At 41.9% G+C, this 25,543-nt stretch overlaps 1 protein-coding gene across 2 annotated transcripts in view; it reads right to left on the bottom strand.

Moving 5' to 3' along the window:
• USP6NL (USP6 N-terminal like) overlaps positions 1-25,543 on the bottom strand; it is a 125,653-nt gene that overhangs the window by 32,866 nt on the left and 67,244 nt on the right. For both annotated transcript variants that reach the window (XM_023511429.1, XM_003786817.3), the window contains exons 2-5: positions 25,195-25,262; positions 22,819-22,901; positions 17,664-17,703; positions 6,584-6,664 (exon numbers count right to left, since the gene is read on the bottom strand). In XM_023511429.1, the coding sequence (XP_023367197.1) occupies positions 6,584-6,664; positions 17,664-17,703; positions 22,819-22,901; positions 25,195-25,262 (272 nt within the window). The remainder of the gene's footprint in view (positions 1-6,583; positions 6,665-17,663; positions 17,704-22,818; positions 22,902-25,194; positions 25,263-25,543) is intronic.

Genomic DNA, 25,543 nt, shown 5'->3' with positions numbered 1-25,543 from the left:
ACTTATTCTAAAGTTAAATATAGGTGTAAAAAAAATTGCTATGATTAATTAGTAAGAAACAGTAGAAAATTTTCAGGTAGAAATATAAAATTAATGGTCCTCATGCTACTCCTGAGGGCAATTGAAATTGAAAATTAGGATGCCTGTGGCTCAAGGAGTAGGGCGCCGGCCCCATATGCCAAGGGTGGCAGGTTCAAGCCCAGCCCCCACCAAAAAGAAAGAAAGAAAGAAAACAGAAATTGAAAATTAGGCACATACAGAAAAGGTTAAGAAACATTACTAGATTGTCATTTTCATCACCCACAGTAACAATTAACCCTAACTTTTACTAGACATTTACTCTGTGCAGAAAACTAAGTTAAGCTACTCACAGATATTTGTCTCATTTAATTATACCAACAACTCAATTTTACAGATAGGGAAAGTAAATCAAATGAAGTTAAATAACTTCCCCCAAAGAAATACAAAATGTTACCAATTAGTAAAAGACAACTGATAAGCGGTGCCCACAGCTCAGCCAGACAAACACACTGAGGCTGGCGGACTCGAACCCAGCCCAGGCCAGCTAAAGCAACAATGACAACTGCAACAGAAAAACAGCTGGGCGTTGTGGCGGGTGCCCATAGTCCCAGCTACTGGGGAGGCTGAGGCAAGAGAATCGCATAGCCCAAGAGTTTGAGGTTGCTGTGAGCTTTATCTACCGAGGGCAACAAAGTGAGACTCTGTCTCTTAAAAAAAAAAAAGTCTCTGGAATCTAAACTGTAGGAGGTAGCAAACAAAGTATCTACATAAAATGAAATCACATATAGCAGAAAAAGAATTAAATTATAAGACCCTACAATAAGAATTTTAAATTATCCTGATTGGTTTTCAAATACAGTAGAATCTCTAAGTTGAATACCCATGGGACTGTAACAAGCTGGTCAACACAGGGAGGTGGTCACCATAGGGAACTAGGCCTACTGTACTGATGTGCACATGGGGTGCGTGTCCTGTCTATGAAAACTAGGTCAACTGAAGGAGGTGGTCAGTGTACAGAGTGGTCAGCTATGGAGGCTCTACTGTACTTGTACTATTACATACCAGACTAACTAAAGTTATATATCTTCCTTCCTTAATTTTCAAATTGTCATAGAAGTTTTGGTAAATTTGTAAAACAAAGTAGGAATTCCATCAGATCACAACATTACGCTGATGCTGCTCACTGTTCAGAACAGTAGTCCAGCTTACATTTGGTGATAATCTTCCAATTGTCAACACAGAGTTTCATATTTTCTACAACAACCCCATAAAGAAGGTCCGTAAGTGTTTTCCATTTGCATAGAAGGAAACAATACAGAGAAACGGCTGGCCTAGGTCTGGCCTAGGTGGGAGGTCCATCTTCCTGCTCCTAACTTAGGTCTTTCTGCCAAGTCACGCTGCCCCCTGGAAGCTGCAGCTTTACTCAAGCAGCAGCGTTTATCAGGAGGAAGTGATGGCTCATCGTGCCCAACTTACACATGAACATGATTCATTCCTTCACGATTCGTGAAACCTTATCAGGAACACCTGCTTCATCGACAATACCCTATTGAGTACCATGGCTCCAAACACAAAAAAGATGTCAGCATTCACGGCATAGTGGGAAAAGAAATACGGAAGCAAGTAATTATAACTTACTTATAAAGTAAGCCTTCGTAATGACACCGTCACAGGCCCTAACCGCTGTCACAGCAGAGCATCTCAGCCCCACAGAAGCAGCTGGGGTAGAGACAGACCCCGCTGCGCCAGGGTGGTAAATGGAGGCTGAGGGCCCCACAGTCTAGAGTTGCAGCAGGTGATCTGAGGGGATGGTCGTCTCTTCTCTAAAAGACACATACAGTTCTAAGAGGAAACCGGAACAGGGCCGAGGATAAAGGTGTGGTGTGAGGGCAGTGAACCTGCTGTGGCTTTCATCCTGAGACTACGTGGGTCACTAGGAAACTTTTGATACGTAAAAATCAAAAAATGTAAAATCTGCATGGATGGAAACAAATGACGCTCTCCCAGCAACACCAGTAAGTGCACAAGTTGGAACTTGCAGAGGGGAGTCAGAAGGGATGCTTCCAACTGTGTTTCTTGGAAGTGAAATGATGGAAAGTCAGTCTCAAAACTTTCAAAGAGACCAATGTATGTTAGAAAAAACGGAGAAAGAGAGGAACCAATTCTGTGTGAGAATTAGAAAATATTTCCTTTATAGAAAATAACAAACTCAATACTGAATAGGAATGCACAAGGAAGAGGAAGAGACAGGAGGGTGGGAATAGGGATAAGGATTAACAATGAATCACACAGCAGGAACAGAATTAACAATAGTCACACTAACATCTTCTGACTAATATTATGAGCCAGCACTGTGCTATGTGTTTTTAACTCAGTTTATCCTTTGTAATGTTAGTATTTAATACATCACTGAAGATGTAGGCATTATCATTATCAAATAAAAGAATATGTAGAAAGTTGAGAAGCTCAAAGGAAACTTGGTAAGAATTTGAATTCAGTTAGTCTGAGTCGGATTTCAGAATCCATAGTCTTAACCACAACAAAGACATTCTATATATACTGAATTCTAACATTTTAATATTGCAACTTGAAAAGTACCATCTTTAAGATTCTGTTATAGATTTATTTCTTGGATTTGATAAATAAAATCCTTTTTAAAGAAAAGTTACCTGAAATCTGCCTTTTGTTTCCAGCAACTTTGTTCGTTTGCCAATAAAATCAAGTTGTCTATTTCAGTCCTACAGACAGATTTAATCTTCTACTAACTAAAAAAACTCCATGAAACGACTCATGTTCTCAGTACTTTTTTCTAATTTTGGTGACCTCACAACAGTGTTAAGTGTGCCAATCCACGTCAGTATAGCTGCCAATAAATGAACTTTCCAGCCAGCAAGTCGGGCTCAATTTTGTGGGCCTCCCAAACCCACAAGTGTGCACTAGGAAACCAAAGGCCCTCTCGGGGCTGCTTCTGCCCCTTACTGCCTCTCTGTTTCCCTCCATCACCCCTGCTCCACTGGCTCCTTTGTGCCTTCAAATGGTGCCAAGTCTCCCACATCTGCATCTAAAACAGTTTTAAACTATCTGCAAGGCCCTATTGCCTTTTCTAACTATCAATAATACACTGAAAGGGAAACCCAACATGAAAGATGGTACAATCAAATGCGCTCCAGAGTCTGGGCACAGAATCTCCAGCTTATTGCTAACAAGCTCTGTGACCTTAGGAAATTTATTTATAAATGACTTGCCTCCATTTTCCAGTCAGTAAAATAAAATGTTGGCTCATATGGTCTCAAAGGCCCAGTCAGTCATTTGACCAACAAAAAACATCTGTATCCATAGCAGACACGTTGCTGTCCTGTGGCTTAGACACACTAGACCATGGCCAGTTACATCACCGTGGCCTCACCTGACAGCGAGGACTGGCTCTTGAAAATGCAAGGGCATCTGGGGGCGGTCACTGTGAGAACATGTAGGCAACACAACAACCTGAATGGAAGCTTTTTTTATTAAAGTTTAGGTTCTAAAAATAAGTATTCTCGACCAGACATTTATTTTAAGATATATTTAGACTTTTTCTGCATTACTACTATGTAAGTAAAGAATTTGTGGAGAGAAAACAGACTTCCCCTTGGAAGAGAAGAAAAATCCATGCTAGCTTTTTACTTCACTGCCATTTAAAACTAGGGATAATTTGAAAGCAGTAATTCTTTTAGAAGGTTCATTTTGTTTCACATCAAATTGGACCATATTTATCACCAAATGATTCAAGCATTGCAGTTATGGGATAGTGGTTTAAAAGTATACTTCAAAGAAATAGTACAGCTAAAATCTCTCTTAATGGGACCTGCATTAACCAGAGTTGCTGTCAGGGTAATAGCCTGGTAGAATTGCTCATTTTCACAGAGCTTACCTACTTTAATAGATACATGTATGCCAGGGAAGAACATAAAGCCATATAATTCTCCAAATATTTTATTAGACTGAATGTGAGATTAAAGTGTAGGAGGAATGCATTGAAATTTATCCAGTAATTACCACCCAAGCAATCTTTCCATGAAGACACAAGGTAATCATCAACTTTGGGCCAATCTGAGACAACATGATATTAAACACGAGCCCAGATGTTATAAATAATAGTCTACTTTAACTAACTTGTCTTAAAAACATCTTGAGTTCTAAATCTGATGATAAAACAGACAGTTAATAAAATCTAAAACCCAAAATGAACTTATGTTGGATGAAAATAAAATAATAAGAGTCTAAGGACACTCAGTCTGTGCAAAAAGAGAAATGACATCTACTCTGTAAGACACGCAGCATAAAGAGAGTTTCATGGTTAAATAAATGTCACAAAATTTAAAGTCTCTTTTTTCCTTTTTTTTAAAACAGAGTCTCACTACGTCACCCTCAGTAGGTGCTGTACCATCACAGCTCACAGCAACCCCAAACTCTTGGGTTCAAGTGATTCTCTTGCCTCAGCTTCCCAAATAACTGGGACTACAGGCGCCCATCACAACGCCCAGCTATTTTCTTGTTGCAGTTGTCATTGTTGTTTAGCTGGCCCAGGCCAGGCTGGAACCCACCAGCCTTGATGCATGTGGCTGGCACCTTAACCACTGTGCTACAAGCATGGAGCCTAAGGTCTCTCTTAACTCATATCACATGTTACAATATTAAAGACTGAGAGTCTTATGGTAAAGAAACGCTGTTTTACTTTGCTAGCTCCGGTTTCCCCAGCTTGAGAACACTAGAGAGCCCTTTTCTCTACTCGTAACAAGCAACGTGTACCAAATGCCTACTCAGTGTCAGGTGCTATCTCTGCTTCACACTGACTGAGTTACTTAATCCTCACAACAATGATCATGGAGTAGTGCTATGGAGTATTACTACCCCCACTTTACAGATGAATAAACCACAGTAGGAAAAGGTTATATACCGTTCCCAAGGTTACACAGCTGTAGCAGAGCCCAGGTCTGAACCCAGATAGTCTAGGTCCAAAACCGGTCTCTAAACCATTAAGCTATCCTACTGCTTCTATGTATATTAGAAGTGGTGCTCAAGGAAGTTGCTATTGGCAAATGCAGGCACACAATAATTTATATCTACAGAAAAAGTGGGAAATAGGACTACATAGAAAACAGTTTGAGGAAACGGATGAGTACCTTGACAGTTAACTCAGTTGTGTCTGGCAAGTAGGACAATGGAAGATTCCTTTTTTCCTTCAAAATTTTTTTGTCATTAAGCCTTCCTTCAAAAAATTAATAGCAGTAGTTAACATTTACTGAATGCTTACTCAGACAAGGGACCAATGCCAAATGCTTCACGTGCATTAAACCATGAAATCTCATGCCTTTGAAATAGTGACTATTATCTCCATTTTACAGATAAGGAAACTGAGGCTCAGATGGCGGCAGTTCTAAAAGCATAGTCAAAGCTTTTCACAATAAGATGAAAATTCTTTCATTTTTCATGGTGCTGTCTTGTGCTGACTGAAGAAAAGTGAGGGTGACAAAATCATTGGCATGTGACAAAACCATGTGGCATTGGGTGGCACAAACAGAGGCTGCAGTTGGGCTGTGCTGGGAATCACAGTTCTTTGCTCACAGTTTAAAGTCAGTTTCACTTAGGAAGGTCCTCAATGAAACAGTAAAAAGCATTCATTTTATTTGATCTCAACCCTGGAGCACAGGTGTCGCTAATGACCTAAGTGGTGAAAGGGGATGTGATCCAGAGTACTGAGCGGCTTGGCAAGGATCTGCGGTGCCTCCAGGCAGAGCGCGGGGACGGGAGCACATGCCTGTCGGGAACATCCTATTACTTGAAGGAACAGCTGACCAACCAACAAGAGCTGTTCAGATTTCTGGTACCTGCACACACTTTCTCAAAAATAAATGAAGTGAGCTTGTCACTTGAGGGAAAATAACTGGCCTGGTATATGTTATCAGTGACAACATTTGGCCTTCCAGGTAAAATCAGAACTTTGGAAAACTTCCACCACCAAGAATTTGATGCCTTCCCACTATTTAAAGGCCTTTCTGAAGAGACTCATGGCAATATTAATGGAGGTGTGTATTTTTCTTTAAAACTTACCACAAACTCAATGCAAGGCAAAAAACTTTAAGGGGAGGTTTGTTAGAAGCTTTTGGGAAAGGAGACTGTGCCTACCTCAGAGAAAACTGAAGGCAGAGAAGAGATGGGAAAAACTAAATCACTAAATCACTGCTGAAAACCATCTCCGGACCATCCAGGAAAGCCTCTTCACTGTTGAAACCACTTTGATATGGGTGTTACATTGCTTATAACATTAAGGGCTCCTAATTTGAGGCATACCGCTAAATTAAACTACAGTTTCAAAAACAAATGTGGCTATAACACTCTTACAATTGAAGAAGAACATCTAGGAGGAAACCCACATTAAGTTTACAGTTTCATGTGGCAGTTAAGTTTACAGTTCCATGTGGCAGTAATGTTTACAGTTTCATGTGGCAGTAATGTTTACAGTTTCATGTGGCAGTAATGTTTACAGTTCTATGTAGCAGTAATCAGTAATGTTTTAAGTTACCTTCTCAGTGTTCTTGTATTTCTCCCATCCTTTCAGCATTTTCAGCCATTTGGTAGTTCTTTCAATTTCCAGGTGCTTTTGCTAAAATAAAATTGAAATTCACTGTTACTGTACAAATTACCAAAAGAAAAAAAAATCAAAGAAAATATTGCTAAAAAAGAACTATTAGAAGAAGTTCTGCTATATTAGGCAGCAAATTCACTATCTAACTTTCTAAAAATGGATTGGTGTCCAATTAGAGTTGTATCAACAGTATTCTATAACTGAAGTTTAGCATTATAGAAAGAAAATGCTCCATTCAGGCAAAAAGATAAAGAGATTATTTACATTTTTTAACACTTTAAAACTAATCACTGAAAATCCTGTGTATTCTACAAATTAAAAGGAAAAATTTTAAATATCTTTTATAAAGCAACAAAAATATAACTTCAAACTTTAATTCTCTTCTTCTGTGTTTTACTGAATTCCAGCATATTAATGTTTCAGTGATAGTTTTTTAAAGTAGATATTCATTTATGAAGAGATTAATAAATAATTAGCAATAGGCTAGAGAGAAATTATGCAAAAATAAGAAGTAACAGTTGCTGCCATAAGGAAAGTTCACTGGTTCAAAGGCCAAGGACATGGACACAGCGCTGTGGCAGGAGCTACCCAGAGACAGGACAGGTCACAGCCAGGTCACAGAGGAAGGAGCAGGCACACCCACCTCGGCATGTCGGAGAAAATGAGCCCAACAGGAAGAACAGAGAGATTGCCAGGATTTTTTCAAGTGCAGTGTGGGAAAGAACGTTCTAGGCAGCACGGAACACACACCCCTCTGACAGCGCAGGACAGCAGGCTGACAGCCAGCCCAGAGGGGGCCACGCAGACTGAGGTCTAGTTAAAGTCTCACAAAATTGAGATTTGGGGCAAAGCTGGGGGGAGGGGAAGGGGAGACAGAAAACACTTATTCTTTATTTCTTTGGTTTCTAGGAGGAGGGATTTTTTTTTTTTTACTTGATACTCGGGCCTGAGTGTAGTAAAGATGCTCTGTGAGTTGATGCCCCCCGTCCCAAGGGACTGTGACAAACTGGTCAACATGCAGAGGTGGCCAACATAAAGAATGAGGCCTACTGTGTAATGTGTACATGGGGTGCATGTCTAGCCCATGAAAATTAGTCAACTTAAAGAGATGGTCAGTGTAGGGAGATTCTGCTGTATTTGAATAAGCAGCAACTGAAACAGAAAACCACGCAGGAGAGGCAACAGAACATACGCTGTCCACAACCCTATGCGGCAGGTGTGGTCACCCCCATTTGAAAATCAGGAAGCAGAGGCACAAGGGATGGAAGGACTCGTCCCATTCACCCCTCTAAGAGCGGAGAGGTGGCCTGACTGCAGGGCCTATTCTAAGCTGCCATGTCTGCCATTCGCTTCCACCCTGGTTCAGGCAACCACAGTTCAAGGATGAAAACAGCCCCCCTTACTATCTTCAATCCAGCCTCAAACAAGCAGCATTATGCTAGCAGATGGCATGTAAGCTTACCACCAATATTTTTAGAAGAAGCATAAAATCCCAAAGAAAATCCTGAACTTAGGAAGAGTCTCACCAATGAGAATATTTTTATAGAATTTTATTTTTAGGCATATTCTTAAAACTCTTTAATTACTTCTTAACTCTTTTTAAAATTTTTGATGAGTTTTTTGTAATAAAAAACGATCACTCATGAACAAAAGATAGTGTTATAATTCCCATTTTTCAAAAGGCTAAGCATATTCTTCATTATATTATTAGTGATAAAATGTTACAGATGGTTCCAGAAATGTTTAATTTTAAAACTCAGTGGGACACTGAAATCTAATTAATGTTTCTGCTAAATGTGACTTTAGAGAAGACCAAGCTGTGAAAAATTAAGATTGATCTAAGTTGCCATTTGGTATTTTTCCTTCTGCACGTCTTCCCCTGACTTCTTCAAAGCATAATCCCTTTTTCCACCAACAGGAAAACACCAAGTAATTCAAGCCAGCCCAAGAGTATAATAACATGCACTTTGCCAGGAACAACCCTGCCGAGATCTAGCGAGTCTCTTTCTACCCTTCATTTTTATGACTATGAATTATCAACGAATCACTTTAGGAAGTAGTCATCCTTTTTATTAAAGGCACATTTCTGTATTCTAATGCTTATATACACAGATTATTTTAAATGCTATACATTCTCATACTGCAAGGATAAAACACACACACAAAATTTTAAGAATCATTAAGTAGCTTCCCTTTACTACAAACTACAGACAGACAGAGAGATACCTTGAAGCTACAGGATTTTTTTTTCCAGTTTTTGGCCGGGGCTGGGTTTGAACCTGCCACCTCCGGTATATGGGGCCGGCGCCCTACTCTTTGAGCCATAGGATTTTAAAATTATATACCAGTACTTGAATCAATTTTAAAAGTTAGCTCTGTAATGCTATCTATCAGTTCAATGATATCAGACTTGAATCCACATGAAAAAGTCTATCAGCCCTCACTTACGAATGTCTAATTCACGGATAAAATATATTTTCTCACCAAACATGCTGAAGCTAACTATTCTAGCAACCATTTTAAAGAAATAGTTGAAAACATACTCAGGTGTGACAAATGTGGACTTAAAGTGCCCTGGAAAAACAGGCTAAGACACATCATCCCTCCTGGACTCAACATCACCAAGACAAAACTAGAATAGAACAGCATATTAGAATCGCCATGGAAAAGCTCACAGATTCTTTAAACACATCCAAAAGCATCGTCCCAAACATTCTGCGTGCCCCAGCTGCCTGTTCCCCGGCGTGAATTAATAGCACCCTCTTCTCTTATGCCCACACCCACTGCACTCGGCTGTGTCCACCCCATCATCTGTTCTAGTCCAATCACAGTCCCTAGATGAGAACAATAGTTTCCTGTAGGCTTCCCTGTCTTCTATTTAGCCCCCACACCGCTACCCAACCCCAACTCTTGAAACATGTTCCAGTTTAAGATCCTTCAGCAGCTATGCTACCCATTTTCCACCAATAAAGCTCAAACCTCTCAGTGCAGCACACATGAGTGGCTCTTCACACTGTGGCTCCAACTCTCCTGCCAGGTTTACTTCTGCTGCTTTTAGGATCTGGTCCCCCTGAACCATTTGTCATTCCCAACGCACAATGCATTTTCACATCCCTTTGACAAATGTTTGCTATTTGTCTTCCAGTAATGCTATTCTTCACCTTCATTTGGCGAAATCCTATGCATCCTCTCAAGGGCTGGGTCCTGTGTCCAACCCTTCCCAGCTGCCTCCACGTAGAATTCTCCAAACAGAATTAACTACGCCCTTACCGTTCCACGGTATGGACCAGGCGTCCTCAAACTATACGGCCCGCAGGCCACGTGCGGCCGGCCTAGGACATTTATCTGGCCCGCTGGGTGTTTTGCCACCGCTGCCTGTCCTGCTTAGCAGCCGACTCATCCCGGGGCCCACAGTCTGGCCCTCCAACGGTCTGAGGGACAGTGAACTGGCCCCTTGTTTAAAAAGTTTGGGACCCCTGGTATGGACAAAGTACCCAGCCGGCCTGGATTCAAATCTGCATTCTGCCCCATCCTCTGTTTCATTTGGGGGAAATTAGTCTTTCTGTACTTTAACTATCTCACCAATATAATGAGAATTATTATGATTATACAGTGCCTCACTGTATGTTCTAGCTGGCCTAAATGCCCAAATTATATGACTATTATTTTTAATCTACAAACTCCTTGACTACAGAGACCATATCATACATCCACATTTTTTAATTTTACCACCTGTAGCAGTGGTTGTTATACAAAAATGTTAAGCAAATATTTATTTTAGTTTTATTTATTTATTTAATTTTGAGACAGAGTCTATGTTGTCCTCAGTAGAGTGCCGTGGCATCACAGCTCACAGAAACCTCTTGGGTTTAAGTGATTCTCTTGCCTCAGCCGCCCAAGTAGCTGGACTACAGGTGTCTGCCACAACGCCTGGCTATTTCTTTTTTTTTCTTTTGTTATTGTTGTCATCATTGTTTTAACAGGCCCTGTCCAGGTCTGAACCCACCAGTCCTGGTACATGTGGCCAGTGCCCTAACCACTAAGCTGTGGGCACCGAGCCTTAAGCAAATATTAAAAAGTTAAGGCTCAGCACCTGTGGCTCAAGTGGCTAAGGCACCAGCCATATACACCTAAGGTGGTGGGTTCGAATCCAGCCTGCGCCCGCCAAACAATAACGGCTGCAACCAAAAAATAGCCAGGCGTTGTGGCGGGTACCGTGGTCTCAGCTACTTGGGAGGCTGAGGCAGGAGACTCGCTTGAGCCCAGGAGTTGGAGGTTGCTGTGAGCTGTGATGCCACGGCACTCTACCCAGGGTGACAGCTTGAGGCTCTGTCTTAAAAAAAAAAAAGTTAAACAATTTACATAGGAAAAAATAACTAAAAGCCAGTCATGATGGCTCACACCTATAATTCTAGCATTCTGGGAGGCTGAGGTGGGTGGACTGCCTGAGCTTACAGGTTTGAGACCAGCTTGAGCAAGTACAAGACACCCCCCCCCCCGTCTCTTAAAAAATAGCCATGTTGGCTTAGTACCGGTAGCCCAGTGGTTACGGTGCCAGCCACATACACTGAGGGTGGCAGGTCTGAACCTAGCCCAGCCAGCTAAACAACAGCTAAACAACTGCAATGAAAAAATAGCTGGGTGTTGTGGCAGGCGTCCTGTAGTCCTAGCTACTTGGGAGGCTGGGGCAAGAGAGTCACTTAAGCCCAAGAATTTGAGGTTGCTGTGAGCTATGACACCACAGCACTGTACTGAGGGCAACATAGTGAGACTCTGTCTCAAAAAAAAAAAAAGACAGGTGTTGTGGTGCACATCTGTAGTCCCAGTTCCTGGGGAGGCTGAGACAAGAGAATCGCTTGAGTCCAAGAATCTGAAGTTGTTGTGAGCTATGATGCCACAGCACTCTACCCAAGGGGACAAAGTGAGCCTGTCTCAATAAAAAAAAAAAAGAAAAGAAAAAAGAACTGAACAGTACTATGAAATAAGTAATAGCATGCAGTGGTCTCAAGATGCAGCATGGGAAGGAGAATGAATAGGAACGGACATATTCATATTCCAAAATCAGAAAATTACTTTTGAAAGCTGTTAGATCACTACAATATTGAAGTAACCAGAGCAAATTATAACACTATCTCTCATGCAGCATAATGGCAGAAATGGAACCATTCTGTCACGTTGGTAACACTTTTCAAAATGCTGCCAAAGGCAGAAACACTGATGTCAGAGGCCTGCACAGAATTAATCTACTGGGGAGGCTGAAGCAAGAGGATCACTGGAGCCCAGGAGTTTGAGGTTGCTGTCAGCTATGATGCCACAGCACTACCCAGGGCGACACAGTCTCAAAATAAACAAATAAGTAATTCTGTTGGCTTCACACATGAGCATCTTACTTCTCTCGATTTTTATTTTGAAAAATTTCCAAACTACAGAATAGTCGAAAGCACAGCACACACACTCATTCGCTTCACTGATGTCTGCCATTACTAACCTTTCGCCTGATGTCACTGATATCTATAAATATATACAAGCTGATCATAAGAAAATCCAGACACCAACACTTCACCCCTAGATATTTCAAGTGTGTTTCACTTATGAACAGAAACACATTAGTCTGCATAAACCACGGTACCATTATTACCCCCAAGAGATTAAAAACTGAATCATTACCACTCGTAAGCAGTCCGCATACCAACCCCCACTCCCCCAAATGTTCTTTGCAGTTATTTTATTGAGGGAGTGTAATTCAGGTTCCAGTCACCAATCATGAGTGGCCCTGGGGCACATCCCTTCAGTCCCCTTTGCCTGTTTGTCTTTGGTGACACTGACGTTTTCAAGAGTCCAGGCCACATAATCTGGCTTGTGTGACTGGCTCCTCAGCTCTAGTCAGGACTGCTCCCCAAGGATGTTCTCTTCCCTACCACATCACGTCAGCTGCCAAACTGGACCATCATTAGTGACGCTACAGTTTAATTGTTCTGTAAACAACGAAGGGCAGCAGCCTCCTCGTTCATGGACAGTCTCTGCCTGAATCCATCACGACTGTGATGGTGGTAAAACGTGTTTGGTTTCTTCTAATTCTATCATTCCTTCTATATTATGAACTGACACTATTTACTTTTGACATTAAGAAGGTTTTCCTTTCTTGCCCCTCCCCCCTTAATATCAACATGGTCTAAAGGATGATTTTATTCCATATATTATATATAATCCACTATCATCATTATTCTTTCTCAACCTCAAACTGTCCCCTGAGGGACAGCCAGACTACCTCCTACCTAACTGAAGATTTCTGTCCTTCAACTGGGTCATCTGGATATATGCTGTTAGTTTGTAACACTGCTTAGTTTTCTGGCACAAGATGATTCTGGCTCACCTTATTTTATACTTTCCCTATTTGAAACCCAGAATCAGCCATTACTTAAAGAAACTATGGCTCTTTTTAACGGAGAATGGTATTACAAACTAAGATTTTGGTACTAGATATGTTTGCTTATCACTACAATTTTTAAAACCGTGTAGAACACCATAAGAAAAGTCCACTCCTCTCAGAATGTCAGAGCAACACACATCCAAAGAGACGGAGCAGCAGCCATGAGCTCACCCTGTGTCCCCTCTGCCATCTTTCTGTCACCTCCACTGGCTAAGAAAACGGAACACTTTGGTGTACTCTTCTCTCTAAGCTATGTCCAGGGAAGGGCTACACTTCTGCTTCAGGGTTACAACATAGTACCCTATTTCCAACATTGACATCACCTCCAAGTCAAAATTGGCCTCTCCTGGTGGTGCATATGGACTGTATGGATTAGACCTGGAATCGGTACCTTCTTTGTTATCATTCACCTTTCAGGGACCTAAAACTATATTTTCAATTTGTGGAGGACAAGCTGAACAGTAAATATTCAATAACTATTTGTTCAGTCACCCACATGGCTTGTCTTCTATCTGGTCCAAGACCCCTCTATTAACATAATTAATAATTCAGACAGCAAAGGCTAAACATACAACACACAGGTGGATATTAAGTAACCTTCTCTTCTAGAATAAGAAATCTAAGAAATTGGCTCAAATTCAAGTCTTCAAATGCTTTTATGGCTTTATTTGAACATTGACATGTATTGAAATATAATAAATGTATTTACAGTCTCTGCCCCCAGTTCCTGGTGCCTAAAACCCTTAAAATTTCCTGGGTGATAGAAGCATCTTTTGTTCTAATGAAGCAAGTCTTGGTGGGCTCCTGGATCAGCTATACCCTCCATCTTCTGGGAAGGGTGAGGCCTAGAGTTAATGAAGCTTCTGCAAAAATGTCCCAGAACTACAGGGGTTGGAAAACTTCCAGGCTGGTGAGTGCACGGCGGTCTTGGGAAGGCAGTGCACCAGGAGAGGTATGGAAGCACCGCACCCCGTCCCAACATCTCGTCCCATGGGTCTCTTCCTCTCCCAGGCTATTCCTGAACTGCCCCCTTATATAATAAATGGGTGCTAGTGAATAAAGTGCTTCCCTGAGTCACATAAACCATTCAGCAAATAATCAAATTCAAGGAGACAGGTGTAGGAACCTGTAATTTATAGTTGCTTAGTCAGAAGCACAGGTGACAACCTCGGGTTTTCGACTGGTGGCAGTCCTGTAAGACTGAGCTCTTCACCTCCAGGGTCTGCACTAACTCTGGTTAGTGACAGAATTAAGTTAAGTTGTAGGAAACCCAGTTGGATCCACCTGGGGAAACACACATGCACACGCATACTGGTGGTAAGTATGCGCTCTGTGGAGTGCGAGAGTAGGAAAAACCATTTGGTTTCTTCATCTCTTAGAATTTGCCTTTCATCTGCACAGTGGAGTGCGAGAGTAGGAAAAACCATTTGGTTTCTTCATCTCTTAGAATTTGCCTTTCATCTGCACAGTTGGGGTGCGTGAATGCGCATAAAGCTGAGAGCCGCACGTGTCTGCACCTCACCAGCAGAGGTCAGAAGAGGACAGGAAGTACAAAAGGGAACTTGTCTATTTACAGAACTCTGGGACATTGGAAAGTCCATAGGTCACGTATCTTGAGTACGATTTCTAACCACATAAAGTTAAGACTTAAGTTTTAAAAGATATAAATAGGCTCCAATATTCTATATACCATGCAAAATATTACAGTACATGAAAGGATAGAAGATTCATAGTTTCACATATTCTTTCTTATTAAAAACATCAATAAGCTCACAGAAAACAACATAATCCATTATTGATATTGTTCTCACAGAGTAAAGGTTGTAAGTGTGTTAGTTTATTGCTTTAAGTGCCTGTTTGGGGGAAACCAAGCACTCTGTGAACACCAGCACTACCCTCTGATGAGGGACTGCTCCCTGCCGTCCCTGCCTAAGCTGATAACCACCTCATGTGGACTAGACAGCCTGAGAGCTGAAAGGAAAGCCGCCCTCCCTGACGCGTGGGTGTCCACGCCTTCCCAAACGGCAGGAGGCAGACGCTTTACATGTGTTCTGTTGAGACTGAAGACCAGCAAGGCTGTCACTTTCACTGATTTCATTCAACTAAAGAGTATGTGTAAATTTTTTATTGGTTTCCTAGAAATGGTAGAGTTGGCCACGAGGACTGAGTACCACCACAGAATACACGACATTAATTCAAACCGTAAGAACTGAGGGAACATTTTAATAAACTAAAAGGTCTCTGGCCTTACTGTTTTGCATATCTTAAAAAATCCAAAACTGTAAAAGGGAGTTCACGTGACATGAATGCAGTTTATATGCAAAGGCCTGATGGAATCTCAGTCAGCAGCCTCAGAGCCCTGCCTTTACCCCAATAGAAGAGAATATAAACTTATTTTAAAATAAATTATAAAGGTATGCATGGATCACTTTTTAGTGATTCTCCACTCTATCAAATTCTTTAGAGTAAATAACCAATTAATTGTAAGGAGAGTTACATTAAGAAGTCTTTTATTATACAGGCATGTCTCTCAAACAACCAAACGCACCCTGACTTCCCTCAACGGACCTCCCCAGCGTGGCTTAGATCTCTTCTTTTCTTCACTGTCACACGACGTGGATCACGTCTAAATGCATCAGCAAATTACAAAGAGGGGGCACTGGAGACAGAAGTCAAAATTGGGGGGCCCAATTATTTTGTCAAATGTGGCTCTTTTTTGTTAAAAATACCTTCTAACTCTTCTCCCCTAATTTCTCAGATAAAAGATCCTTGAAAGGTCATCCCTACCAATCACTGGTGGATAAAGCAGTGGTTACGTTCACCTGGCTGTTCACTCAGCCCACACTTACTGGGCATATGCTGTGTGCTGAGCACGGCTCAAAGTTCTAGGAATATAGCCGGGAACAAAAATTTTTTATAGATTACACCCTAGTAGGCAAGACAGACAAAATGAAAAACTAATCACAATCTGTGACCTGTGAAACTGGGTGAGGTGCTCCAGAGGAGGACAAATAAAGCAGGGTGGGTGCTCATCAGCACTGGGGGCAGAGGCAGACCCAGCTCAGGTGCTGGGCTACGATGGCTTCATCCAGAAGGCGACATCTGAGGAGATGCCTCCAGAAAAAGAGGGACTGGGCCCTGAAGCTACCAAGCGTGGGGAATAGGAGAGGAAGCAGCCCTGGGCAAGACCCAAAAGGGCATGGGGGTGGCAGGCAAGTCTTGGAGACACTCCAGCGCTAGTGAGCACGAGAAGGTGGAGGAGGGGGGGTCAGTTCCCAGAAACGGGATCACATGGGCTGTGTCGGCCATTCTTAAGACTCCGCCTTTCCTGAGGGTGACAGGGGACCTTCAGGACAGAGAGGATCAGAGAGGATCACGATCTTCCGTATGTCACAGGATTCAGACTGGTGACCAGAGACTGTGGGAGGGGGTGGGGCAGGGCCAGAAGGAGGAAGCTCCCTAGAGAGATTGCTGTGGGCCAGTGGTGCAGTGGAGACTTCTGAACACACTCTGAAGGATCTGCTGACTGACAAGACACAGGTACGAAGGTGGAAAGCCAAAGACAATTGAAGACTTTGGTGTTAGCGACCGGAAGAGTGGAGCTCCCATTTACTCAATGTGGAGTTTGTTAACAGAGCGGATTTGAAGAGAAGGACTTCGCTTGCTAGAACTCTGAGTACACACTCAAGTCAGATGCCTGAGCCCAGACCCTGCAGTGCACAGACAAGGGCACACGAGTCGGAGGGTCAGGGAGCCGAGTCATCCACACAGAGTTGGAGTTAAAAACAAAGGATCAGTCACCAAGGCAGAAAGTACAGACAGGAAAGGTGTGGGCCACCAGGCCCTCTGGGGTTTAGAGATTAAGGAAAAGAGAAGGAAGTGCTGAGGAACAGAGCCCAAATTAAGAATAATCACAACCAATAGCCCCACTTTCATCCTACAATTCATTTCTGGTACAGAAAACATGGGGAGAAGGGAGATTCTGAACACCCTTCAAACATCCAATCACTGCTTCTCATGATACCCAGGTATGGAACCAGCTCCTTGCTGTGTACAATGAGGAAAGGTTAAAAACTGGCGACAGGTTCCCAGCAACACTTCTCTGAGTCCTTAAAATGCTATCATAATTATTTGACTACAGAGAATGTTTTTTGTTGTTGTTTGTGAGAGATTTATTAAAATCCCACATTCCAAAGAGTTACCATCTAGCATGGCATTTTACTAGCCAGAGGGTGCACGAAATCACTTGTGAACCTTTTTTAAAATTACCTGTCCAGAGTGGCTGATTCCACAGACAGAGGATGCCGCCACAGACCCTCCCTGCTGCAGTCAGCGAGGTGAGAACTGACGTCCTCTGGTGACTACAGGCTTTCCTCATTCAAGGATCTGTCAGAACCTCATAAAATCTCCTGGAATTATTTCACCATTAGTTCTTTTACTTTATTAGAGGGCTATAATCAGAGTCAAACCCTAACAATGAGTGCATCACCTCTTACATAAAAGATGCACTGAAAGTCCCAAAGGGGGTCGATTTCGCTCTCTGATCAGGGCAACCGCCCAGGAACTAAACACAAGAGCCGCACTCACCCGTTCCACAGCCGCATTGTGATACGGGAGCTCCTCCTCGCTGTGAAGGAAAGACAGGGAATGTGAAATGGTGAAATCAAAGCCACTTTAAAACACGACATATCTATAGGTACATATGATGTTTAATATTTACTCATCATCACAACAATTACATATTCTTCTATTTCACTAAATTCGGTAGATTCCAGACTGTAGCCACAGTCCCTCATATTCAAAACTGCAGCCTCACACGGCCCAGTGCAGTAGCCACTAGCCACATGTGGCAATTTAATTTTAAACGTAAATTAAAGTTAAAGTCTCACTAGCCACAGTTCAAGTGCACAGAGGTCCCGTGGCTGCAGGCTGCTGTACTGGACACAGCAGACCAGAACGTGGCCCTCAGTGCTCCAGACCACCACACAGTGTGGTTCACACTGTTCAGCTCACACTGGAGAGCAAGAGCAACCGCAGATAGTGTGTACACCAAGTGTGGCTTTGCTCCCACTCAACAGTGGTGAGGCGGAGCCGTATTTTGCCAATCTTTACTAGACCACCACCTCTACTCATGGTTCAATTATGGTCTATGGTAAATGACTGTTCAAAAGGTTAGCATGGGAGGAAAACTGCCTCCAACAGATTTGTGAATTAAAAAGAAAACTTCCAGTTTTATTCTGTAGGATAAAGATGTTTCATTGTCAAAATTTCAAGAGATGATTTTTTTTACACACACACTAAAGATATCAAGTTCATTTCTCTGATAATGAATGCATTTGTGGAATCATCTCTAATACAAAATATACTAAGACTCTTAAGTTATGTGCTTTGAGCAGCTTTCTTGACAGTACTGATGTTTTAGCAACACCCTTGCCTAATTTCTCATGAAATCAAATAATGCACACTTCTGAGGGCATGACAGATTAATATTGAAGAGTTCAGTATTTTCAAAGATTTTCTTCTTGCTACTCTGAAGAGTTCTTAGGTAAACCATTAAACCACAGCAATGGAAGTGACAAGAAATTACGTGTATCATAGCCCAAGAGATATGTCTTAGAGAAAGGGTCCAGATTCCTCATTTCACAGATAATAAAACCAACATTTTCAGTTAGTCCCTGAGTTGTTCAGCACTATCTAATCTAGTGGGTTTGACTTCAGATTGTGCAGGAGTAAATGAAGAAAAGGGATGGAAGGTGAAAAACAAATTTTCAAAAAAGAAACTTTTAAGGATTAAAAGCAAAAGGTCACAGAGGATGACAGAGCAGGAACATGATCGGGTTTTCCTCTGCAGACTTTCTCGCATTATTCCTTCATACTTAAAATCTGTCGCACAGAATCTGCTGTGTGCACACACCAGTCTCCACAGAACTTTCCTCCGTAAGCCTCTGTGTGGCATACGCTATTCACAGACTTCCCAGGAGAACACCCTGCTGCCTTCTCCAGAGCTCTGCGTGACATCTAGCGTACCCGGGCTGGCCCCGGGCAGGGTCTCTCCGTATGAGTGGGAGGAGGCCGCAGGCCTGTGTGCAGGATGCTTCTGCACTTGCCACCCAAACATTCTTCAAGTAGACAGGAGCTCACCATCTAGGTGAGGGCAGAGTATTCTCTTAGGTCAGCAAACCGGGCTGTGAATCCAATCTGACTGGTTTTATAATAAAATTTAAATGGAACACAGCCACACGCATCTATTTACGTATTGTCCATGGTTGTTTCATGTTACAGTGGTAGGCCTGAGTAGTTGTGACAACGGTCGTATAAGCCCATAAAGCCGAAAATACTTCATATTTGGCTCTTTATAGAAAACATCTGCCAACTCCTGATTTCAAGAACAAGGGTTTCGGAGCACCTACAGGCTCCTTTAAAAAAAACATTGAGCTGATAGCGAATACCTGTATCTCAGAAATGCAGTGAATAAAAACAACACAGTTATCTAGAGTTTTTCATCTACTGTTAAACTCAGAAACAGCTCAGGTAGAGTATTTCTGTTAACTCTGAGATAAACTCTCATTTGGAAACTTAAAACTTTATTTGTTAAAATCAATTAGCTGAATACCTAACTAGATTTTATTTGCATTTTTAAAGTAAATTTTATCTAAGTTTAAATTGACTCTAGTCAAATTCTATAGGATTGTAGAAAGAGTTTTCAAGCCCTTATAATCTAAACAGTAATTCTATAAAAACAAACACACCTTTATTCCAGCTCTCACATACAGCCGTTTTACACAGTCACGGTAAACCACAGCCAGCCTGCTAAATTTTATATTATTTATATGTACATAAATATATACCTTTTGATAAACAGTTGAAAATCTGAAGCTTGGCATCAATCTTATCTTCCCTGTTTGGGTACAATTTCCTTCTAACTCTTCTATTAATAACTTGTAGCCTAAAAGCATCATTATTCAAATACCAAGCATTCTTTGCTGAGCAGACTAGTAGGGACTATTTTTGACTAAAATGTTTAAAGTTCTCCAACCTCTTCCTGGAAGCAGCTCTGCTCCGCCACCGTGCAGCTGTGACCCTGTCCCAGGCACAGACAGGGATGACACCTGCTGCTGAGAGCTGAACAAAGACGCTGGGCGTCTGCACCGAGCCCGGCGGGTTTGGCAACAGCTTTCATGTTTATTGTGAAATCTGCTAAACCAAGTTAGTTCTACACGGTCTTTGTTAATTACTGTCACTCCTCCACACATCATAATAGGTAGTTTAAGTTTCTAAAACTATAATTAGATATGAAATCAGGCAACAAAGGCTATGAAGTCATTTTGTCACTTTATTACATTGACATTGACACCTAAAACCCAATTTCATGGCAGAACCAATCAAAAATTACAAAGAACTAAGAGACTAAAAGAAATGTTCTTTTGATCAAGGTGTGATAGGGAGTACTATCTGAACGTCTACACCAAGGGACTCTATTCAACAGTGCCCCAAACTCCAGTCTAGGGTGACAAGCAGTGAAAGCCCCTGGCAACAATCTCTGGAGAAATGTTTGACTTAAATTGGGCTATGTAACAAAAGTCACTGATTTTGACAAAACTTAATACAGCCTAACATTGCCGTAACATCCATCTCTATGCTTCCTTGTTTAATCTGTGCTGCCTGCTTTGGGTCCGTATCACAGAGTATGTACAGTCAGCTGAGGGTTTGAGAACTGGCACCAGTCTGCTTCACTGCCAAAAAGGCGGTGAGCTCAGCTATCTTGGCGCACATCTCAACAGCAGTGATGGTTCACTCGGCACCCTTCTCCAGACGTGCTCCTTCCCCCTTCACTTTCTCTGCAGGCATTTCAAAGTACTCATTCTGCGTTTCATTTATTAAAAACACAAGAAAGCAGCACCAGGTAGCAACCTGCAGCCGTGCAGAATGTGGGCTCCGCAGTGAGACTCCCAGCCCCGAGAGCCGGCACTCAACGTGGGCAGACTCTGCAGCCAAATGGACCTTCACACAAAGTTCAAAACAAGCCAAAACAACTATCTGCAATTCTTAGATCGCCAAATACAGGCTGAGCTCGTATGCCGGAATCTCTGCTGCTAAGGCCTAGCTCCTCAGCTCATGTTATTTCAAACAAGAGGAGAAAATTTAGAGCCCCCTTTGAATCCACGAAGTTTTCACATGTATTTTATACCATTTTATGATTTTAAAACATTATTATAGTGGTTCATTCCCAACAAAAACCCTTAGGAAGGTCTAAATCGGTGGAGTTGTAGCCTATCTTCCAAATAAAAATCCAGGACAGAAGCCAAAACTCTTTTATTTTTTAAATTTCCCAACTGATTCTAATATGCAGGGAAGTTTGGGACCTACTGATGTTAAGTCTTCAGGCTCAAACAGTCCTTCGAAACTTGCTACACGTCCCTCAGTTCTGCACACTAACCCACAAAAACACGCGGTCACTTCCTGTCACATTTGTAGCCAAGTTTGATTTTTTTAAAAAAAAGTGGAGGTGGGGGGGTTTAATTTAAGAACAATATTTTTATCATATTTAAATCTTAATGTTAGTACGTGAGGTACTGAAGCTGAAAGTCTTCTAATTATTCAGAAGAATTTTTCAGATATGCTCATGTCATTAGATATAATAATAATCTTATGTTTGTCCAAAACTTCATAAAAGTTTCTTACATTTTATTTCTTCAAAGCCTCAAATATACCTTACGGTATGTAAAGAAGTTATTGACACTTGTTTTACAGAGGAAGCATGAAGTGGTTAACTGCCCAGAGGCCAGCAAGACTGTAGAGCACACACTTTCTAACTCCCAGAACTATTTGTATAGTTATTTACTTTCAAAAAACCATGATACAACAAAATAAATTCTAAACAAACATGCACGCACACACACACACACAAACCCTAAAAGCCGAACAGGAGAAAAAAAAGTCTCAGTCCTTTAAATTACTGCCATGTACTATACAAGAAGTTATGCTTTCTCTTCGAAATTTAATCATATTATGAAATAAAAGTTTGGGGCTCTCTTCCTACTTGTAATAAAAGAAACTGGAAAAAGAGTACATTTGAATGAAAATGTAGTTAATTCCCAACTTGTATGGAACCAAACAAAATATAGAGATGAATAAGTCTCCAGCCCGTGGGGATCTGATTAAACAGAGCCAGAACCGGAACAGACAGATTCACATCATTTGCAAGATGTTTTTGAGAGTCAAGATCATTTTAACGGCTTTGGGCTTTGTTTCGCGGTGGTGCAGACTCTCTCAACTCTTTACATAACATACACAGGATAAATGGAATTAATTTTGAGAAGCATTATCATGAACACATTTACGAACATAAGGGAGATAAATGGCTTTTCCTCTCAATGCTCATTTTTAGGCTGCATAACACTAAAGTTCTAATTGCTAATTATTTTTTAAATGCACTGGTGCAGAATGAAATGTTTTATATATTTTTTAAATACAAAGTATCCCTTTGCATTTAATTCTGCTAAATTATTAATACAACTCATTTACTGCATTTAATGTTCTTGCTAAAAGACAAAGAATATTCAAAATTTATATTCTTAAATTTTAATCATAGAGGTTTAAAATGTCAGGAATTTACTACCAAAAAGCACATTGTAGGACTACTCCTGACACCTTATGCAGAGCAATTCTATTAAAGATAAATAAAACCAATATCACTGAAACATTATAACTTTAAAAATCAGCTTTCAATAGTGTGACTTACTGTAAAAAGCCAAATCTATCTGTGACTTTGTAAACAAGGTAATCAGCGTCTTCCCAAGGCTCGATCTCTGCACCTTCTCGCCCCTAAAACAAGGGACACAAAGGCACATTAGTGGTAACTTATAAAACTAAACAATTGTTTACGATGAAAGGACAACAAACAGGAGCTTTAAACACTGTATTCTTAGCAGTGAGAGCTGGAAATGAGGGATTATCAGCTTTATTTACCATTTTTTCCCTTTAAAGAAAACTATTTTGGGCTCAGCGCCTGTGGCTCAAGCGGCTAAGGCGCCAGCCACATACACCTAAGGTGGCAGGTTCGAATCCCCAGCCCGGGCCCACCAAACAACAATGATGGCTGCAACCAAAAAATGGCCAGGCCAGGCATTGTGGCGGGCGCCTATGGTCCCAGCTACTTGGGAGGCTGAGGCAGGAGACTCGCTTGAGCCCAGGAGTTGGAGGTTGCTGTGAGTGTGATGCCACGGCACTCTACCCAGGGTGACAGCTTGAGGCTCCGTCTCAAAAAAAAAAAAAAAAAAAAGAAAACTATTTTGGCGATATAGCCACTCTTCCCTACTATGATTAGCGGCGAGATAATACCCTGGATCAGGGCTGATGGGTATGATCTGACTGGGGTTCCTGAGGGGAGAGGCCGGGGAGGAGCAATGGAGGATGAGAAGCTGCTCAAGAAGGAACTGCTGAACCTCAAAGTTTTAGACTAAAATATGTCTTAGAAAAAAATATTTCTTGGCTTTTCAGCCAAACTTCTCCAATGAGCAGGCTACACACCTTGCCTCTCTGCTTCTTTACTTCCAGTTACATCAGTCCCAAAACTACTCTTCCCCGGTCAGAAATGCCCTGCACTGGTCAGCCCCGGAGGACGGGTCAGGGTCAGGGTCAGGGTCAGGGTAAGGCAGCCGCTCTGGTCAGCGTGCCCACTCCCTCTCCCGCCTCCCCACCCCTCCAGCGCAGGGCAGCTCTTCACTGCTCCTCTTGCTCCAGCTAGCCTTTACTTGTAGACTGTTAGTTAGCACTGATCGGTGTGGAAACCCCAAATATAACTATACTGAGCCTCAGATTTTAGACTCAAATACATGGCCGTGCTGTGGACACCTCCATCTGAGAGTTACTTCACAACCATCTGCCCATGTGTTCTCCTCCAGGTGGGCTGGGAGCACCAAGTGGACGGCACAGCCACACTCCTGTCTGTGTTAGGATTCCCCAAGCCCAGGCCCGATGCCCCGCCTATGTTAACTGTGGGGAAGGGTGTGCAGACACCAATGAACGACAGGGCTATTGGTTCAGAATGAGCTAAGGAGTTACGTAAGTTCCCCGGGTTCTTCACAGACTACAGTAAAACCTAACCATAACAATGGCATAGAGCGTCTGATGGTCTGATGTTCCAAACACCAACGGGAGCAGAGCTGTTAAGCTGCACAGTATGCCCCACGGAGGCAGGGCACAGCCCAGATGGCTTTCTGTAATTTCATGTTCCTGTTGTTCTCACAAATCATAAAAAATAGCAGATATATAATTACACACAAGTGACACAAATGTAAAACACAACATTTATAAATCACTGCTAGGACTCATTATAGACCTCAGGAGGTAAAGTCATAAATTAGAGCACGTGTAAATCATTAAAAACTATGATTTTCTAGAATATCAGAGAACAGACTCCATATTAACAAAGATAAAATGCTAATGGAAATTATATACAAATGTATACATCCAAACTCTAAGATCCACAGCAAATTTATAACAGCACATATAAATTATGAATGCAGTGGATATTTCATTCTGTATCCTCACTTATGCAAGTATTTACTGAGGACCTAGGAGGAATTTTCTAGGTGTTTAAGATACAAGAATAAACCAATAAAAGAAATCCCTGCCCGCAATGTAGAATTTGCATCCTCAGAGAGAGCACAGGCAACAAACAAAATACGCAGTACACTGATGTAGTAAGTGTTATAGTGAAAGACACCAGGGCTACGAGTGGGGGTGGGAGGGAGCATGTCAAGGGCGGGGGAGGGGGTCAGAGATGACCCCACTGAGACGGCAGCGTCTGGGAAACGGTCTGGAAGAGGTGAGACGGCACGGCAGGAGGGGGCACACGCGGCATACCAGTGTCACAGGCAGAGGAGGCGCCAGGACAAAGGCAAGGGCAAGCCGGGTCTGCAGAAGGCACAGCAGGAGACGGGAGTGGGGAGGAGGGAGAGAGAATGTGGAGATGAAGTCAGAGAGGAAAGATGACCTCTATGTTCCCTGAAGCAAATAAAGTGCCTCTGTAATTTAAGCACCCCCAGAACAAACCCATTTCTATTTATGTGGTTTTTCTAATAAACTTGCTCCAAGAGCAAACGTGGCTACTCACTCTGTCATACTTAGCGACGATTTCAGCTCGCTCCTGAGCAAGTTTCAGTGCTACATCCTGTTCTGAATCTGGAGAGATCAGATTTAGGAGAGTTATTCAAAGAACCATGAAGTTAATCATTATAAAACCAACCCAAATAAAAATAAAAATACTAATACTATTTAAAATGACAAGTGAATAGAATCAAATAAACCTTTCACCAGCAACATGTATGATATCTGAAAGAAAGCAAATTTATTAACAGTAATAAACTTAGGGTCGTGACAAATCCTCTCTCTCAAGGACCAGTTTTGAATAAAAAATTTCACAGAAATGGAGACTGGGGACTGAGAAAGAAACTGAAACTGAA

This window comes from Otolemur garnettii, unplaced genomic scaffold (genome assembly GCF_000181295.1).
Source record: "Otolemur garnettii isolate 467f Iridium unplaced genomic scaffold, OtoGar3 scaffold00019, whole genome shotgun sequence".
NCBI classification, from domain to species: Eukaryota; Metazoa; Chordata; class Mammalia; order Primates; family Galagidae; genus Otolemur; species Otolemur garnettii.
This window is presented reverse-complemented; position numbering and strand designations above follow the sequence as displayed.